The 20,159-nt window shown below is 56.2% G+C and overlaps 1 protein-coding gene across 2 annotated transcripts in view; it reads left to right on the forward strand.

Moving 5' to 3' along the window:
* KLHL26 (kelch like family member 26) overlaps positions 1 to 12,042 on the forward strand; it is a 28,492-nt gene extending 16,450 nt beyond the window's left edge. For both annotated transcript variants that reach the window (XM_043587111.1, XM_043587110.1), the window contains 2 exons: positions 6,775 to 6,957; positions 9,142 to 12,042. In XM_043587111.1, the coding sequence (XP_043443046.1) occupies positions 6,775 to 6,957; positions 9,142 to 10,723 (1,765 nt within the window). In that variant the 3' untranslated portion in view covers positions 10,724 to 12,042. The remainder of the gene's footprint in view (positions 1 to 6,774; positions 6,958 to 9,141) is intronic.
* The last annotated feature ends 8,117 nt before the right edge of the window (positions 12,043 to 20,159 follow it).

Below are 20,159 nucleotides of genomic sequence, written 5' to 3' on the forward strand. Positions count from 1 at the left end.
CAAAACCCCAAAGAAATGTTTCCATGAAATTCTTTCTTGTTCTTGCCTTGCCTTGCCTTTCCTTTTTTTTTTTTTTTTTTTTTTTGACATTCCAATGAAAAGAACTGTTCCGGGGCTTCAGATCTCTCCTGTAGGGTCGGGAAACCAACTATGGGGACCAGGGCCAGCAGCCAGATGAGGGCAGGAGTTGGGGAGCACCCACCCCACCAGGTGTCACTTCCAGGGCAGCCCCCACGTCCACTGTGGGGCCCTGTCAGTGGGGCGTGGGGACGGCAGTTGGTGTGGTCCTGCACCTCTTGTGGCCTTCCCCGCTTGGCCATCTTGTCTTGGGTTGGGTCCCCCTAAAACAGACTCTCAAACAAGGATTCCAGCCCATGATGTATTCTGGGGGTGACCCCACGAAGGACTGCTCTGTGGGGGGAAGGAGACCACACGGGGGGGTGTCAGCAAGGAGCTGGAGTCGAGGTGGGCAAAGGGCTTGGCTGGCCGTGGACCCCCAGGGGATTGTGGAGATGTTGCCACAGATAGTCCACCTGGGGTCGTCACCCTGCCCGGTCCCACTTTACATTAGCCCTGGGGTAGGGGAGACTCCAAGGGAGGCAGTGGCTGTGTCCCCATGTCCGGTACAGGCCTAGGCCTGGCCAGAGGTGCCCAGTGACAGTGCTGGGGGATGCAGTGTGGGAGTATGGGGTCAGGACAGCCCTGAGCTCAGGCCAGGCCTGAGGGGGGCATGTGTAGCCCCTCAGAGGCCAGATCCAGGCCAAGGGTGCAGCTGGGGCGGCAGTAAGCGGCCTCCAGAGACATCCTGACCCGGCTGCTGACGCATTGGCTCCGATGACTCAGTGCGGGTGACCGTGGCTCGGGTGGCCGTCTGGAGACTCGGACAGGCTCAGGGCCGCCGCCGCCGCCTTCCTGGGGGCCCGTGGCCCCGCCGCGCCGGCCGCCCCCTGTCTGGGCTGGCCTGAGTAATGGGTCCTACCCTTAGTCATCGGTCCCAGGCCTCAGCCCTCCCTCCTCCTCCTGCCCACCTCCGCCCAGCCGAGCCTGTCTGTCCTGGGGACTCCAGCTCTTGCTGGCTTTCTCCCTCCTTCTCCGAACTCCCCAGAGGCTGTGAGGTGTGTGTGGTGGGTGCTGATGGGGGCTTCAGGGACAGCTGTGCCATCTACGAGATGAGAGGGGGAAAACAGCCTTGGAGGGCACTGTGAGCCTTGCCAGGGGCATCAGGAGAAGGGCCTGGAGGAGGACGAGGTGTGTGCAGAAAGGGGCCGTTTCCCCCCCCCCCCCCATTCAGCACAGCTCAGGTCTCATACCCTGTAAGCAGCTGTGCGGTGGGCTTGGTCGGGGGCTCTGGGCTAACTCCTGTGTAGGAGCATTTTAATGCTTGAGGTGCACGCGGACTCTGTGCTCAGCTGAGGGCAGCCCTTGGTCAGAAGGTCCGATAATTCTTCATACCCCTTTGGAAGGTGTTTAGCTGGTTTCTCATCTGTGGCCCCCAGAGACGGTATTTGGTGAATATCCTCCTGCGTCCCTCATCTTGCACATGTAAGTATATCTCAGATAAATCCCAGAAGTAGAGTTGCTGGGTCAAGGACGTGAGCCTTTAGAATTTTGCTAGGTCTGTTGAACTGCCTTCCTGGGTGTCGTTTCACTTCACATTCCCACTGGGAACTGATGTGAGTCTTTGCGACCAGACACAATGCTTCTGCTCACGTGAAGGGTGAAGCCGGTCCCTTGCTGTGTGCACGTATTTTATCGTGAGCCCTTCTGACTCTTAGGTCTCTCCAGCCAGCTGCGCTTCCTTTCCTATGAACCATCCTTTGTGCATCTTTCTGTGAGGTTGCTGACTTTGTATTGATTTTTTGGTGCTCTTTATATACGAAGAACCATAGTAGATACGTACGGCCAGGAACCGACCAGTTCCAGGATGAACTTGCCCCTGGTGTGAAATCTTTCTTCTGCTGGAAGCATGCATTGGCACGACAATTCTTAGGGCTTAGAGGAAGCACACAAAGTCCTGTTGCCCTACCGCACAATCTCCCAGCAGGTTCTAAGAAAAAAATGAAGCGTAACGGCAAAGGCTGGGGTAGGGGCACACATGTACAAAGTCTGTGAGGCAAGGTGTCCACAGAGTGGCACTGCCATCCCCGGGGCTGCCCCTAGCTGCTGAGTGTGAGTCTGTGTCTCGACATAGTCCCTGTTCACACGCGTGGTGAAGTTGGAGACGCGCCTCTTCTCCACTCCCTGGCCCTGGGAGGGAGGCTCTGAGGGGTCACACCAGCTATCCCTGACCCCTGGGCCACTCTGCTCCACAGAGAGGTAGAGTGCTTGGCCCCAGGCCAGAGGGCCCTGTATTGTGGGGAAAGGAGGTTCCCTGTGCTGTCTGGGCCCCAGGGGCCCCAGGGAGAGGGTTGGCTTCTCAGGACAGGCCTTTTGTGGAAGCTGGGACTTTGGGGCCAATCCCCAGGATGCGGCCAAGCCCTCTGCTCCAAGGGAGAGGCTGGGTGTCCCTGTCTTAACTGTGGATGTGGTGGGGCTAGGGGCACCCTATCCTCTGCACATCTCTGCTGCAGGCTCCTGTCCCCTCCCCAGCTGTGAGGTACTCAGAGCTGCAGTGCGAAGCTGATTCTGGACGGTTCGACCACTTTGGGTCTCCATTCCCCAGACTGTGCACCCAGCGAGGGCAAGCCCTCTCCATCTTGTTCATTCTGTATGGTCCCTGCCACCAGAAAGGGACAAGGGGCTGACAGGCCAGTGAGGTGAGAGGAGGGTCAGGGGAAGGATGCACGGATCTGAGCACCTCAAGGGTCCTTAGAGGCTCATGCGCCATGTGGCCTTGGAGGATGTCAGTGAGAAGGCACAGTGAGACCCCATCGGGCAGCCCTGGCCAGAGGATGGCCACACTTTGAAGCCGGTGGATCTGTGAGCCAGTGACATTCTCTTTGTGATCCTCAGAACTTGGGGCCACTGTGGGGTCTCGGGAAACTGGAAGAACAGAGACTTGAAGTCCCAGCAGTGGCCTGGTCAGGCACGACGGGCTAGATGTAGCAATGTGGGAGGGGCACAGGGCATGTGACATGGGCATCCCTTCGACCTGGCAGAGAGAGGTGGCCAGACCAAGCTAGAGACTTGGGGTCTTTCTGGGCCCCTTTCCTTCCCTCCCTCCGTGGCCTTCAGCGGGGCTGCGTGTCAAACCTCGCAGGCAAACCCAGGGTCTGGCCACGGGCACCACCGGCATCCCAGCATTACCAGCCCAGATGACCGTGGTGCTGGGTTCTGAAACATGCGTTCCCTCCTCCCGGGATGGGAAAGCCTTCTGCCAAGTGCAGACCATGTCCCCCAGACGTGTCCTGTATCCCCTCCACTTCCCCATGTCCTCCCTGCCGTGTCCCATGTCCCCTATGCTGTGTCTTATGTCCCTTTCTCCCACACACCGGGCCCCAAAGGTCTGGGACCTTGCAGGCCTATTGCCAGCACCCCAGGGCCCTGCAGCCCCTTGGTTGGTTTGCCTCCCTTTCCTGAGGCTCTCTTGGAAGGGCCACTGAGGCTGTAGCCTGTGCCAGGGCAGAGGCCTCCAGTTGGTAGCAGTTGCATTGATCGAGTGCTGACAGTATGCCCCGTGCTGGGCATCAGCTCTTTTATCCGTGGTATTGTTTGGGGAGCTGCTGGACAGTGGGGGCTGAGGAGCCTTCTTTCTCCTGCTTTCTTGGAAAGACCAGTGCCCACATTCCTGGCCCTCATTTGTGGGCAGGCGTTAGTCCCAGGAATGGGAAAGCAAGTTCCAGAGAGCTGGGGGCCTTGGGGAGAGAGCAGAATACTTGGCCTTGCCTTGGGGTGGGTGGGGTGAAGCATGGGTTGGGAGAGTCCTGGCAGGGGTTCTTGACCCTACAGGGGCCTGACCCTAGAGGTGATGGCATTATTCCTTCCTGTTAATGTTTGGGAGGTGAAATGATGTAGTAGGGCCGCCTAAGCCATTCATTCTTTAATGCGTTCAACAAGTTTTCTAAGATGAGACGGCAGAGGGGACAGTGATGCTGGAAGGGAGGGGATGTGGGGGTGAATGAAGCAATGATCCTCGTATACTGTGGGGGTGCTGGTGGTTACGGCAGGGTTTTATGCAGGACCCGAGAAGGCCCAGATGTCCTTTTGTTTATTTTTATTTATTTATTTAAATTTTATGAGAAATTCACATAACCTAAAATCTACCATTTTAATTTAAAAAAATTTTTTTAACGTTTATTTATTTTTGAGACAGAGAGAGACAGAGCATGAACGGGGGAGGGGCAGAGAGAGAGGGAGACACAGAATCGGAAGCAGGCTCCAGGCTCTGAGCCATGAGCCCAGAGCCCGACGCGGGGCTCGAACTCATGGACCGCGAGATCGTGACCTGAGCTGAAGTCGGCCGCTAAACTGACTGAGCCACCCAGGCGCCCCATTAATTTTTTTTTTTTTTAATTATCTTGGGGGCAGGGAGGGAGAGGGAGAGGCAGAGAGAGAGGGAGACAGAGAATCCCAAGCAGTCTCTACAATGTCAGTGCAGAGCCCAGTGCAGGGCTTGAACCCATGAACCACGAGATCATGACCCAAGCCAAAACCACGAGTCGGATGCTTGACAGACTGAGCCACCCAGGTGCCCCAAATCCACCATTTTATTTTATTTATTTATTAAAAAAATTTTTTTTAACCGTTTATTTACTTTTGAGAGAGAGAGAGAGAGAGAGAGAGAGACAGAGACAGAGCACAAGCAGGGGAGGGGCAGAGACACAGAATCTGAAGCAGGCTCCAGGCTCCGAGCTGTCAGTACAGAGCCTGACATGGGGCTCGAACCCACAAACTGCGAGATCATGACCTGAGCCGAAGTCGGACGCTCAACCAACTGACCACCCAGGCGCCCCCCAAATCCACCATTTTAAAATGCACAATTCAGTGGCATTTAGTGCACTCACAGTGTTGTGCAAACATCACCTCTAACTTGTTCCAGAACAGTTCCATCACCTCAAAATGAGACCTGTGCCTGTCAGCAGTCATCCCCCGTACGCCTGACGCCCAGCCCCTGGCAACAACTAATCTGCTTTCTGTGTCTATGGATTCGCTTGTTCTGGACTTTTTATACAAAAGGAATCATACAATTTATGACTTTGTGTGACTGGCTTCTTTCACTCAGTGTCATGTTTTTGAGGTTCGTCCACGTTGTAGCGTGATTCAGCTTCATTCCTTTTTGTGACTGAGTAATATTCCATTGTGTGGATGGCCACATTTTGTTTCTCCATTTGCCCTTTGGTGGACCTTTGGGTTGTTTCCACCTCTTTCTTTTTTAAAGCTTTGTTGTTCGTTCTAAGATGACCTTTGCCTCCTGAGTCCTTATTTTGAGGTGCAGGAACCTCTGTTTCACTTGTCCCCATCCCCCCCATCGAACCACCCCCACAGGTAAACCCGTCCTTGTAGGGCAGATGTTCTTGGTTTTATGACTTACCCACAATTTGCTGTGCTTCATTGACCCTGACAGACAGGGAGATCCCACCTACTCTGTCATGTCCTGGGCCTGGGCTCAAATCTTTCTGTGTTGTCTTACAGCTCTGGGACTATGGACAAGCCACTCATTGTGTCCCTGTCCCTGGAAAGTAGGACCAATGGGCCTTTCGCCTAAGACTGGGCAGTCACCATAGCCTAGAAGCAAATTCTTCAGCAAATGACTTTGTGGTCATGTGGTTGCCCTCCCCTGGGGTGCTGGGCACAAGGAGCTCATTGGGCAGGTGTCAGAGTAGCTGGGCCTCCAAGAAGGTTGGCCTTTCCTGGCCTGCGACACCCCAACCCTGGGGACCAGAGCTGCCCTGGAAGCTGTCAGTCATAGAGCTCCTCCTCCACGCCTGTGCTGGGGCCCTGTGCCGGCACCGTAATCCCACCCCCAGCCCCTGCAGGGGAGAGAAGAGAGGTTTGCCCTCGGTGGGGGGGGAGGGCAGCTTGCTAGGGTATGGGGGACAGTGATGTGACATGAAGAGTCCTGCACTGCAGAACGTGCACTCAGGAGACACATTGAGAATGAAAAATAATGAAATAAAGTTTAAGAGGAGGGGTGGAAGGAACTCAGATGTCCACAGATGGGTGAAGGGATCAAGAAATTGTGGTCCGGCCACACGACGGAACATTACTCAGCCCTGAACAGGAGCAAAGCATCGATTCACGCTGCAACGTGGATGACCCTCGAAAACATGCTGAGTGAAAGAAGCCAGACACAAAAGACCACACGGCATGTGATTCCATTTGCACGAAGTGTCCAGCGGAGCCACATCCAGAGGCAGAAAGCAGATTGGCCGTTGCCAGGGGCTGGGGGAGGGGGCGGGGGAGGGGGAGTGACTGCTGCTGGGGACGGGGTCTCATTTCGGGGGATGAAAATGTTCGGGCACTAGATAGAGGCGACGGTAGTAAATGTCAGTGAATTGTTCACTTTGAAATGGTGCATTTTATGCTATGTGACTCTTATCTCAATGAAAAAACAAAAGGGACATTGGAGCCTCCTCAGTTCGAGCAGAAACCCTGCCCCTTTCACAGGTGGCAAATGGAGGCTGGAGAAGCGGTGTCCTTTGCCAAGGCCAGTTGGTGGCCAGGTGGCAGACGCGGCCGGGACCCAGGTTTTGTTTCTGCCTCTCCGGGGCTGGTCCTGGCGAGCTGGCGCCTCAGGCATCTTTAGAGCCCAGGCGAGCCAGCCCAGTGTCCCCGGGCAGAGACCAGACAGACCTGTGGCCGCTGAGCTGAGCCCCCACCTCTGCTCTCCTGCAGCATGGCTGACAAAAATGGAGCTCTCAAGTGCACCTTCTCGGCGCCCGGCCATAGCACCAGCCTGCTGCAGGGCCTCGCTGCCCTCCGTGCCCAGGGCCAGCTCCTGGACGTCGTGCTCACCATCAACAGAGAGACCTTCCACGCGCACAAGGTGGTCCTGGCCGCCTGCAGCGACTACTTCAGGTGAGCACAGGTCTCGGGGGACAGGCTGGAGAGCGCCCACCCTACTGAGAGGGAGTGTGATCTCAGTGCCAGCCAGCCAGCCAGCACGTCGCTGAGGGAAAATGGCTGGCGTTGGCCACACATTCGGTAAACCTGTAGCTTTGTTTAGGTTTGTAACTTTCTCAAACTTTTGGGGCCCATGGTGCAGGCAAGCAGAACAGGCCTGGGGGATGGAGGTGGCCCGTGGGCACTGGATTAACCATTTCTGCCCTGGGGGAGTGGCAGGGCTTGGCCAAGTTTTCACTCTGTCTTTGTTTGACACTGGCGTGTCCCAGGCACTATGCTTGGCCTTGGCGTTCCAGCAGGGAGAAGACAGACATAAGTCTCCGTCCTCGTGGTTCCTCTACTCAGGCTGAGGGATAGGAGGGATGCCTAGATGGGGGTCCCCGCCTGTACCTGGGACTGTGTTGCAGTCCCCTCATGCCGGGTGAGGCCTTGCTGGGTGTACTGGTCAGTCTGCTGCGAGGGTCTTCTCCTAAAGTCTCCTTCCCTACGCTGGGCTGGGCAGGGGGGTGAGGGCCCCTTGGAGAAGGGCGAGGGCCATTCTCACCAGCTGGGGGCTGTCACGGGCTGAGGACAGTCTCCTCATTTCCTCGGTGACCAGCTGGCCGGTTCCTCCTGCCAGGCTGTGACCCTGCCAGAGAGAGCTGGGGCGCTGTCCTGGGGTGGTTCTCTGGCCCCACTTTGCCAGTGGTGGTTGAAGTGCCCCTGCAGACTGCGTCTCGGAGCTCCAGCCTCGGCGTGTTCCGAGGCCCGTACGGTCCTCGAGGCCAGGGTGGCGAGGCTGGGATGGCTTGCCCGGTGCGCCCCCCAGCTGCCCGCCCCCCCCCCCCCCCCGGCCCAACAAGGCCATTCTGGGGAGACGGAGCAGCCAAGCCATCTGGGGCGCCGTTTCTATTTTTATTCTGGATTTGGGGACGGGTGGGCCGGCCCAGCCAGAAATGCCCTTTAAAGGCTCCTCTGCGCTGGCACTGCAGCCGGCAAGGCCTTAAAAGGCAAAGCTCCCTCCCGTCGCCGTGGCTGCCTCTGTCTTCAATGGGCTGATGGGACTCATGGGGACAAGAAGAGGCAGGGTCCGGGGGGCTGCCCGAGCTCTGCTCCTAGAAGGCTCCATGGCGCTGCTGCTCACAGGGGCGGGCAGTTGTTAGCTGGTGGCTCAACTGTCTTTACTCTGGGACCTGACCCCAGACCACGCTGGTTGTGTGACTTCAGGACAGGTATCCGTTGGGTGAATGGATGAGGGGAGTTCCTTCTCCTTGGTCAGCCGTCACAGTGCACATCTGCCCCGTGAGAGGAACCTCCGATGAACTCCCAGCAGGTGCTGGGGTTCTTTCCCCTCCTCCTGACGGGGGACCCCAAAAGCCACGGGGTGCTCTGACCCAGGTCCTGTTTCTGTCACTGGTGCTCACACTAGCACTGCTTTCCAGAGCAGGCAGAAAGGCTGACAGCTGGTGTCACTCACTGGGAGTCTCACGGTGGGCTAGGGCTCCTGTGGGTCAACCTCGGGCGGGCGGGGGGAGGGTGCTTTCCTGACTGTCTGGCCTCTCTCTGGAAATGACAGTGACCTTGGGTGGGGCCTCCTAGCGTGTACTCTGACCGGGGAACCCTAACCCTCTCCCCGTCCCCGTGTGACAGGGCTGAGATTCAGGCTGGGGAAGGTGGGGCCACGGGCCCACGTGTGCCTGCTGGTGAGGGGCTGGGCTCTGAGAACCATGGTGCACGGTGTTCTTGGGGTCCCCACCTTGTTTCCTGAGCCTGCTGTGTGTGTGGTCTTCCAGGGCCGGGTGCCAAGGTAGGGCTGCACCTGTCTCCAGCGTCAAAACCAAGGTTTTGCCTTCTTTTGCCCACCCGTACCTGCCCCGCCATGAGCGGGCCCTAGCACTCCACACCCCTGGGTGGGCTGAGCCCGGCCCCAAAATAGAGGGGCAGAGTGGGGAGTTGCCGTTTGTAGGAAGGCATGTGGCTCGGGTGGGTTAAAAATCTTTCTTTTCTTTTTTTTGTTTTTGCGTGTCTTCAATGAGCATCTGGCCTCTTTCCCCTGGCTGGCCGTGCCCTGCTCATGGTGTCCAGGGGCCAGGCTATTCCTGGGTGGCCACGATGCCCCTTGGCAGCCCCGAGCCTACATGCTGTGTTTCCGAACTTCAGGGCCATGTTCACGGGTGGCATGAGGGAGGCGAGCCAGGATGTCATCGAGCTGAAAGGCGTGTCGGCCCGCGGCCTGCGGCACATCATCGACTTTGCCTATAGCGCCGAGGTGACGCTAGACCTGGACTGCGTGCAGGACGTGCTGGGTGCGGCCGTGTTCCTGCAGATGCTTCCCGTGGTGGAGCTGTGCGAGGAGTTCCTCAAGGCCGCCATGAGCGTGGAGACCTGCCTGAACATCGGCCACATGGCCACCACCTTCAGCCTGGCCTCGCTCAAGGAGTCGGTGGATGCCTTCACCTTCCAGCACTTCCTGCAGATCGCTGAGGAGGAGGACTTCCTGCACCTGCCGCTGGAGCGCCTCGTCTTCTTCCTGCAGAGCAATCGGCTGCAGAGCTGTGCCGAGATCGACCTGTTCCGCGCCGCGGTTCGCTGGCTGCAGCACGACCCGGCCCGGCGGCCGCGCGCCAGCCACGTGCTCTGCCACATCCGCTTCCCGCTCATGCGGTCGTCGGACCTGGTGGACAGCGTGCAGCCGCTGGACATCATGGTGGAGGATGTGCTGTGCCGCCAGTACCTGCTGGAGGCCTTCAACTACCAGGTGCTACCCTTCCGGCAGCACGAGATGCAGTCCCCGCGCACGGCCGTGCGCTCGGACGTGCCCTCCCTGGTCGCCTTCGGCGGCACGCCCTACACGGACAGTGACCGCTCCGTCAGCAGCAAGGTGTACCAGCTGCCCGAGCCCGGTGCCCGCCACTTCCGTGAGCTCACGGAGATGGAGGTGGGCTGCAGCCACACGTGCGTGGCCGTGCTGGACAACTTCGTGTACGTGGCGGGCGGCCAGCACCTGCAGTACCGCAGCGGCGAGGGCGCGGTGGACGCCTGCTACCGCTACGACCCCCACCTGAACCGCTGGCTGCGGCTGCAGGCCATGCAGGAGAGCCGCATCCAGTTCCAGCTGAACGTGCTGTGCGGCATGGTGTACGCCACGGGTGGCCGCAACCGGGCCGGCAGCCTGGCCTCCGTCGAGAGGTACTGCCCGCGCCGCAACGAGTGGGGCTACGCCTGCTCTCTGAAGCGCCGCACCTGGGGCCATGCCGGCGCCTCGGCGGGGGGCCGCCTCTACATTTCGGGGGGCTACGGCATCTCGGTGGAGGACAAGAAGGCGCTGCACTGCTACGACCCCGCCGCTGACCAGTGGGAGTTCAAGGCGCCCATGAGCGAGCCCCGCGTGCTTCACGCCATGGTGGGTGCCGGCGGCCGCATCTACGCCCTCGGGGGCCGCATGGACCACGTGGACCGCTGCTTTGACGTGCTGGCCGTGGAGTACTACGTGCCTGAGACAGACCAGTGGACCAGCGTGAGCCCCATGCGGGCTGGCCAGTCAGAGGCCGGCTGCTGCCTGCTGGACAGGAAGATCTACATTGTGGGGGGCTATAACTGGCGTCTCAACAACGTGACGGGCATCGTGCAGGTGTACAACACAGAGACGGACGAGTGGGAGCGCGACCTGCACTTCCCAGAGTCGTTCGCGGGCATCGCCTGTGCCCCCGTCCTGCTGCCCCGGTCAGGGACCAGGAGGTAGCTCCCGGGACCCGTGGGACCTGGCCCAGCCTCATGCCGTCTCTGCCAGGGGTTTTGGTGAGCGCACACCGGGGCTGAGGACCACAGAACCACCCTCCCCCCCCCCCCCCCCCCCGCCCCCGGCCCGCGGCCTGACATCTTGGGGCCTGCTGCGTCGATAAGGCCCCTCCCCCTGGGCTCCCTCTTTCCTTCCCGAAGCAGATCCTGGCTTCGTGCCCACCGAGGGAGCCTGCCGGCCCTGAGGCCGACATGTCACGGCAGCGGGGGTTTCCTCACCCGCCCCACATCCTCGCTCATGGAGGGAATCGGGGTCTCCTTTGGGGTGTTGTTGTGTGGCTTACGTCCCACTTCTCTCTCCTCCCCCAGCTCGGCAGTCTCAGACGCTCAGATGCAAGCTCATTAGCGTCGAGCCCCAAACCCATGGTTTGCACCCTGCCCCCTCCCAAGTTTCTTGCACTGTGCGTTTTTAAAAAATAAACACCCCCCAAACTCTGGAACACACAGACCTCCAGGAGCTGGTAAGGCGGCAGGGGTGCGCCCTGCTCAGGGTTGACTTCAAGGGCGGGCATGTTCCTGCCCCCAATAAGCCTGAGCCGCCGGGGTGGGGAGGATGGCCTTGGACGAGGGTCTCGCGCTTATCTTCATTCCTGTCCCAACTCCCTCAACGTGTTCTGTCGTCCACTTTCAGAAGGAGAAAACACAGCCGGCTCTCAGAGAGGGTCCATATGGTTTCCCAGCCTTCTATTTGGTGCCGGGCGTCTCAGGGGTCCTCAGTGAGGAGCGGGCCGACACGCTAGGGGGACACCTTTAGAATCTCTCAGTGTGTCTGCATTCCACAAGTCTGATGATTTTTATTTCTCTCCCTTTTTCCAGCCCCCCACCCCCCCACCCCCGCCCCACCCATCCCATGTTCCGGTTGTCAGGCCACAGGGCCTGTGCCCTCAGCAAGGGAGGTCAGGCGGGTGGTGCAGGCTCTTCCCTTCAAGGGCTTTGCGGCATCTCTGGCCACATTTGATTTGGTGTCAAACCTCTAAAGCTGGTTTGGTCTGGTTTTGCTGTTTTAGTGTTCTTTTTGTTTTTTTTTTTTTTTTGTTTTCTCCTTTGGTTCTGTTTTGCTTCTTTTAAGACACCGGCATTGCTATCTTATAAATGGGATTTGTACCCTCGGGGCAACTTAAAGTGTCTCTTCTGCTGCTAACGGACGATTGATGTTGTGTCTCTGTGACCCACTCACCGTGTAAAGAATTAACCTCATATCTTAGCAGATGTCGTCTCCTAATATTTTCCTTCATTTAATAAAAATGTTATGGTGAAGAGATGGAGAGGGCCCAGCGCTGAGCTTGTGGGGCCTGATGGGTCACAGATTCCTCACGTCCTCTGTGTGGTTAGGGGCTCTTCTCCCCTCCTCACCCTTTTCCAGCATTGCAGAGGGGCTGGAAGAGGGGCTGGCCTTTGGCTCAGCGGCGTGGGGCAGTGGGAAGTGTGGCCAGAACTTCCACCTAGGGACTGGAGGAGAAGACAGATCCGCCCTGGGCTGGGTGGCCTTCGGTGAGACTCTCTCCAGGTTGTTCCATGCGCCTGCTGGCTTCGTCCCCGGCCACCAGACAGCCCCCAGCTCCTGGCAGGTTGTCTCCATCTGCTCAGTCCTGGGGTGTGAGATTGGGGAGCCAGGGAGCCCCTCTCCCTGGAGGCCATGATGGGGGAGACGCAGGGCAGTCCTAAAGGAAGCATGAAATCATCACCATTCCATATGGGCCTGAGAGCTCCGTGAATCGCCCCCAACCCCGGCTCTCATGCCTGGCCTCGCCACGGACCAGGCTGTATGTTGGTGGAGGATGCCTGCTGTTCACGGACAGCTTTCTGAGATGGGAGGCTTCCCGGATCACCCTCAAAATGCACCCACAGGCCTGGTGCTCCTGTGCAGCAGCCTTCGGGGCCCCAGAGCGAAGCTGGATGTGTGGGTGGGGGGCAGTGTTGAAATAAAAACTTGGTTGGGAACCAGGAAGGAGACCATGCTGCCAGGGGCATTGAAATAAAAGCGGCAGCCCTTGGGGACTTACCAGAACATTCCAGTCCCTTTTCACCCCCCTCCCCAACCTGAGCTCCCCCAAAGAGAACCCTTCCCTGCTAGAGGCATGGCCCCTTCAGGGGGGCAGTGAGAATCTTTTGCCAGCTGCAAGTCCCCCCAGATCAGCTCACACCTCAGAACATCTTGTCCCCAATGAGCTGGCAGGGGTGCCGGCGCAGGGGGTGGGGTTGTGGGGGGGGGGGTGTGCGCCGTATCTAACCGGGTCGATTGTGCATAACCGTCTGGGCTGGTTCATGGAATGTTCTCAGGGGCCCCCTGCCCCTCCCTCTTCACCACCTCCCCCCCCCCGGAAGAAAGGAAAATTATTTTTCGTATTGTAAACTTTAAACACGAAAAAGCTGTTTTTAATTTAGCAGAAACTGGCTTGAATCTTCACTTGGTGAACGTTTGTGTCCTTCAGAGAAAGGCGGAACATGCATTTGCACACACATGCTTGCACAAATGCACGCACATGCATATAAGCTCACATGCACACCTGCACTCGTGCACTGTGACATGCACGTTGACATGGTCACACTGGTATTCACACGCAGCCTTGCTCGTGTGCTGAGTGACATGCACACGCACTTGCTCACACAAATACACCCACACTCGTCCTTGGACCTGCCCGGGCCTCTCTGCATGGTATCCTAAAGGGTTCTGGGTCCTGTCAGCTCATCTCCTCCCTTCACCTTTCATCCAGGATGGCTTGGGCCACGAATGGCCAGCCACTGCGTGTAGGGACGGAGCCTGGGGAAAGCCCGTCTGCTTCCAGATGTCCCATTTCCCCACCAAGGCCCTGGATGCGGCCGGCAGGAGCCTCCCTCCACACCTGGGCTCGGGCTGTGGGAAAACGCTGTCTCCCGGGATGGTGGGATTCAGGCCCGCTAGAGGCAGGCCAAGTGTGACTTCTGGGGCCTCGCAGCAAGCGAGGCCAAGGGGGCCTCCAGGGAGCTCTGTGAGGTGGGAATCTGCCCCGGACCTGGCCAGCTTGGAAACCCGCCCCTGGCTTTGTCTCCGAGAACGTAGCTCCATCTCCTGTGTTCTCACAGGCCCCGGAGAGTTTGCTTCTCATGGTGGAGCCTCAGTGCACGGGTTTTATTAGGGGCACCTGGCCTTGGAAGCGCAGCCCGAATGTTCGCTGCACAAATGAGAGGTCCTGGGATGGGGAGGTGGGAGCAGAGCCTCATCCACTCCAGTGTCCCCGGGCACCATCTGCCTGTGGGTCCCAAGGGCAAGAGGGCCACGAAGCCGTGCTCCTGCCTACAAGGCCCCAGCTTATGTCTTGTCGCTGACCCTGCTTATTGCCATTCCGGCAGCCATTTCTCCCGCCTCACCAACAGAGCCCTGATTTGGTGCCAGCAACAGCGTGCCCAGCCTCGGGGGTTAATTTAGGATTTGGCTGAGCCACTCTTGGCAATGCCTTTTGCCGGGGTTGTTTTTGATCTGGGCACATTTCCCAGATCTGGCCAGCCAGCTTTAAGGGGAGGTCGGGGTGGGGGTTTCTGGACAAGGGAGAGGCCTTATTGCCCCCTTTCCTCCCTTACTGCTTCCTGTGAGGACATGATGCCAGGAGCTTCTGCAGCCATCTTGTGGCCACGAGGAGCACGTTAAGCGAGGTGCAGAGATGCCACCTCCCAAAGCCCTGAAATCACAGGGCCACCTGTCCCACCCTGGAACTCCTGACCTCCGGACTCCTTTTTATGAGAAATCACGATGTTTGTGTCGCTTAAGATACTAGTGCTCAGGTAATTCTGATAGTTGTACCCCAAACAGTTTCAAAATTATATTATAAATGTAACATGCTGGGAGTTCCCCATCTTATGTAAGTCAGGGTTTCTATTTGCCAGCAACAGAAACTGCCTCTGGCTAATTTAACTAGCAAAAGCGTGTACTGGAAGACCATTCAGTTGTTCACGGAAGTGGCAGGAGGGCCGCAAAACCAGGCTCAGAAAACGTAGAGGTCAAGGGGGGGTGGCAGCCAGAGTGATCACCTGAAATCATGCCAGGGAACTGGCTGGTGAGGACACTTCTGCCTTCAGCACAGAATCCAGATGCCTCAGCTGGTACTGCCATCTGCCCTTGGCACTCAGCCGTAGCTGCCCCTGAAAACCAGATGCTCAATGGTATTTCTTTGTACCACTTGTTCCAGAACGCAGACGTCCTGTTGGCCTAGCCCACGTCCTGTGTCAGTATGCCCTAGCTGCCTGGGAAAAGAGTACATCGGCGTATTAGCTGCTACTGCTGGGTAACAAACAACCCCAAGCCTCAATGGCATGCAGAAACGAATGTTTATTTTTCGTGTTGTCTATGACTCGGCTGAAGGGTGCTTGTTCTAGGATGCCGCTGGCTGGGCATGCTTTGCTTCTGGGTACGAGGCTGTGGAATATCCAGGAGGCACAGATCCCCCTGTCTCACATCCCCGGACCAGCAGCTAGCCAACATGGGTTCTCCAGTGGTCCCAGAGGACAAGTGGAATCGTGGGAGCCTTCTAAGGTCCAGGTTTGGAAATCGTTGTCTGGCCAAAGCAACTGACATGGCCAAGTCCAAAATCAGCACTGGGGAAACAGCCTCCGGCTTAAGGAGGACGACCTATGAAGTAGTGTTGCAAAGGGCAGGACACAGAGACCGAGGGGGAACTGAGGCCCGTAGTTTGATCAGTCATACTGTTGGCTCGGAGGCTTCTGGTGTCGCTGGGGGAGGGTCTACCTTGGCATATGGGGACTCCCCAGACTTGGATGGGGACTCAGATGCTGGGCCACCAAAAAGAAAAGCCTGCTCTACGACTCCTGCAGCCAATCCACCCCCTGGTGGCCAGCCCTCCTTTTTTTTGTCAGGTAGGTTGGGGCTGTTCTTTTGGACTGTGACGAGGGGGTCTGTGTGGGAGTTCGGTGGGAGCTTGTCCAAGTCGCAGGGCACTAAGGTGTCACCGGAAGACCTACACCAGGCATCCCCTCAGCATGGGTGGTTACCAGGGAGGGACTGGAGTTCCTGCCCCTCAGCTCCAGCTTCTTCCTTCGGTCTTTGGCAACCCCACCTTGTCCCCCCCTTTCACCTAACTCAGCCCGGGATGGGGGGAGAAGGGGTCCGGCTCTTCATCTAACCTCTTCCTATTCAAGGGTAAAGGGTGAGTCCCACATCTGGCATTTCTGGCTGCCTTCGGGTTCTCCCCTCTTGCTTTATAATCAAACCTGGCTCTTGCTTTGCCTTTCAAAACTTTCATGGGGGCCTGGTTTGGGAGTCAAAGACGGGCCCTGGATGGTTTTTCTCTTTGCCTTCCCGCTCCGATGGCCCGAATTCACCTCTACCCGATGTGGGTACCCCGGATTGACTAAGATTCCATATAAGGCAGTGCAGAAAAGCAAGGCATGAAAACTAACATCTCGAGGTAGGGTTTTCTTTCCTAACAGTTATTGAATGCTTGCGAGGAAGCAGGCGCTGAGCTAAGTGCTTTACGTGCATTATCTATTTAATCTTCCCAAGAGCCTGCGGGAAAGAGTACCACCATCCACATTTAACACAGGACAGCCTGGCTCAGAGAGGTGAAGTTACCTTCCTCTTTTCACAGAGCTGGAGAATTCCTAAGGGTTGGACCACACAGGAATGTTCAGGAGTTTAGTTTTGTTTTTTTTTTTTAAAGTTTATTTACTTATTTTGAGAGAGAGAGAGCGAGAGCGAGAGACAGTGCCAAGAGGGGGAGAGGCATAGAGAGGGAGAGAGAAAGAATCCCAAGCAGGCCCCACGTTGTCAGTACTGAGCCCTATGTGGGGCCCGAACTCATGAACCGTGAGATCATGCCCTGAGCCGAAATCAATAGTCGGACACTTAACCAAATGAACCACCCGGGCACCCCTTGGGTTTTTTTTTTTTTTTTAAGTTTTATTTATTTAAGTAATCTCCACACCCAACGTGGGGCTCGCAACCCTGAGACCAAAGGTCCCGTGGTCCTCCAACTGAGCCAGCCAGGTGCCCCTAGAGTTTAGGTTTTAATTTAGCTTGTATTTAGAAGCTTTATGTTGAGGGGTGCTATGGTCTGGATGCAGAGGAAGGGCATTCTAGGCAGGGAGGCAGCCTTAGCAAAGCCCTGAGGCAGAATGCAGCAAGGCTGGAGTGGCGGACCTGAGAAAGGGAAGAGTGGGAGAGGACGTTGGAGAAGCCGACTGGGAACAAAGAGAGCTAGACAGAGCTATGAAGCCGAGAGAGAAAACTATATCCTGCAGCCAGCAGGAAGTGGCTTAAAAGGACTCACTTCTTAGCTCACACTTGGATGTGCTCTGTAAATAAAGTGAAACTATCCAACAATTGGACACTCCCAGCCCCTTTAGGTCAGGACTGGCTGGAGAAGGACCCAGGACTGGGTGACCCTAGAGCAAGGAATACAGCTCTCCTTAGGGGTGAGGATAGGCTTTCGGGGGGGGGGGGGTGGTGGGGAGGCATTTGAGGTGGGTTTTGAGGGATGAATAGGAGTTTCCCAGGCAGAAAACGATTCATTTAACAAACACTTCCTAATCCTCCCTCTGTGCTTAGTTTTATGTTAGCTCTGGGGACCCAGGAAAACAGAATCAACAGGCAAGTATAAAATGAGGCTTAGGGCTCCTGGATGGCTCAGTCAGTTAAGCGTCCGACTCTTGATTTTGGCTCAGGTCATGATATCACAGTTTGTGAGTTCGAGCCCCTCATCAGGCTCCATGCTGATGGTGCAAAGCCTGCTTGGGATTTTCTCTCTCTCTCTCTCTCTCTTTCTCTCTCTCTTGGCCCCTCCCGCACACACTCTCTCTCAAAATAAAGAAATAAACTTAAAAAAAAAATAAAATGAGGCTTGAAGTGCTCAGAACCTTCAAGGGATAGAGAATAAGCCTTACGAGTAAGGAATTGGTGTGTCTGTGTCCTTTGTGCATCACACAGGGAACTTGAGCCCAGGAATGTTCGGGTAGGGTGAACATACTTTCAGCTTTTGATCTCAGTCGATCTAGCAGGGAGCAGATAGGACCCTAGAAACAGCTGCCTTCAGAGAGTGGGATGTTCCTGGGTCATGGGACGCACACAGGGGCATATTTCAGATGGACCCTCAGGGAGGGTCTCTCAGAGGAGAGCCCTGAAAGATGAGAAGGCGCCAACTGTGATGGTGCCACAACAATGAAAAAGCAGCCAGCAGAGGCAACAGCACACGTCAAGATCCGGAGGTGGTGCAGCAAGGAGACTAGAGAGTGGCTGCAGTGAGAAGCCAGGGAGGGGGAAAGGGGCACGGGGGCCTCCTGAGCCGCCAGGAGGAGGGTGGATTTTTTTTCGTGAGTGTGATGGGGAGCATGAGATCCGCCCTGATTTACAGAGACCCTGGGCTGCTCTGAGAAGCCCATCCAGACCACACTAGTGTTAGCAGCTTTTTTTTTTTTTGATGAGGGAGGAAAGCAAAAACGGCAGGGCTGGGTTCTACCCTGGTCACCAGACGCCTCAGCCTCGCCTTCCTCGGGGCTGGGGGTCAATGGAGCCGGAGGAGGGCTTGGGTCACTGTCCGGCCATTGCGCAATAAGCAGGCTCACAGCTTCCTCTGACTCATCACCAGGGTTTAGGACGGATTGAGTTACTGCCTGGGTGTGGGGTGACTGGGGGTGAGCACTGGCTCTTCACCTCTGTTCTGTGGGCATGGCCCGGTTCGGTGACCTGATAACCCCTGCTACCTACCAAATCTTTTTGATTTTTTTATTTTCTCTGCCCGGAAACTGGCTTGGTGCAGGCATGTATGTAAGTGATCAGAGTAACCAGCAATTTCGACCACTTATTATAAGCCAGGCACCTGACATGTATTAACATCATTTAAACCTTACAAACCCCTGGGGTTGAGGCTTGGCTCTGGCACTCAACTTGCTACAGACAGCTGCCATCTTGCTCTGTCTCTATTTCCTCTCCAATCTTACAGGATGGTGGCAGGAACTGGAAACCATATCTGTAGAACGCCCAGCTCGGCACCTGATTCACAGAAGCTGTAGTCTCAGTCAGTGCCAGAGACCAGAAAATGGACCTCAAATCGACTTCAGCAAAAAGGAGAATAAATTATTGGCTCATATAAATGGTAACGCCAGAGTGTTTGGCTTCAGGCATGGCCGGATCCAGGACCTCAGTGTCTCTCTATCTTTGGCTCTTTTTGCTCTGCGTGGGATCACTCTCTTGGGCCATCTCTCTTCAGGTGGCCTCGGGAATGGCAAATTTGTGTTTTCTTTCAAACCAGCCATCCAAGCAAAAAGGATGCTTTTCTGTCTCGTGGTTCAAGCAAAAATTCCAGAACTGGATCTCATTGGATAAACAGGATCACACGCCTGCCCTGAACCAATCGTGAGAGCAAAGCAATGTGCTCTGTTGATTGGCAGACTTCCAAATTGGGATGGGGTATTTGTGGGGAGAGGGGGTAGTGAAGCCCACACATGGACTGAATGATGTGAATTCATCCCCACATCATGGACTGAAAATTACAGAGTGTTCCATGAAGGGCAGTTGGTTGTTGGCACCCAAAAGGGGATGGCAGATGCTTGTTAGGGGAAAAGGTTAGAAGTCCACGAAAGTGCTCAAAACCATACGAACAAAAAGGATAAAATAAAGTAGTGGCAGTGCCCAGGAGACTCAAAATTAAAACCTATATAGAGGGGAGCCTGGGTGGCTTAGTTGGTTAAGTGTCTGATTCTTGGTTTCGGCTCAGGTCATGATCTCCTGGTTCGTGGGTTCAAGCCCCCAATTAGGCTCTGTGCTGACAGTGCAGTGCCTGCTTGGGATTCTCTCTCCCCCTCTCTGCCCCTCCCCTGCTCACTCTCTCTCTCTCTTTCTCTCAAAATAAATAAACTTTAAAAAATCCTGTTTTATATATATTTAATATGGACAGTTCACTAAACTGTTGTCATGTGTAAATAAATGCATGTTCAGAAAGTACTCATGTTCCTCTGTGATCACCACCAGCATCCCCTCCAGCCATCCCTTGCCCTAGTAAAAAGTACTTCCGTGCAATGAGAGCTGTCCCACTTTCCTCCAGCTGCCCCTCTTGGCTCCCGCCCTGTCCATGATGGGAAACTCCTGGAGCCTCCCGAATATAAACCTTTTGATATTGGTGGTTGTCGTCCCTCTGCTTGGGAAGGGACAGTTAGATGTCAGAACCTCTCGTTTCCCTGGGTCACTCTTCTGCCAACTGGGAAGATCCTGTTACCCTTTTCACTGCCGGGTCTGGTCTGGGTGGGATTTCTGGACCTTTCCTTTAGCACTCCATGGCAAAGCTGCATTCCTTCAGTAAGACTAGACTGGAGGAATTTGCAGAGAGAGGCTGAAGCCCTGTAGTTCTGGTTCTTTGGGCTTAAGGATAGAGAGAGTAGAAACTGGTCAAATGTAA

Source organism: Prionailurus bengalensis, chromosome A2, assembly GCF_016509475.1.
Source record: "Prionailurus bengalensis isolate Pbe53 chromosome A2, Fcat_Pben_1.1_paternal_pri, whole genome shotgun sequence".
NCBI classification, from domain to species: Eukaryota; Metazoa; Chordata; class Mammalia; order Carnivora; family Felidae; genus Prionailurus; species Prionailurus bengalensis.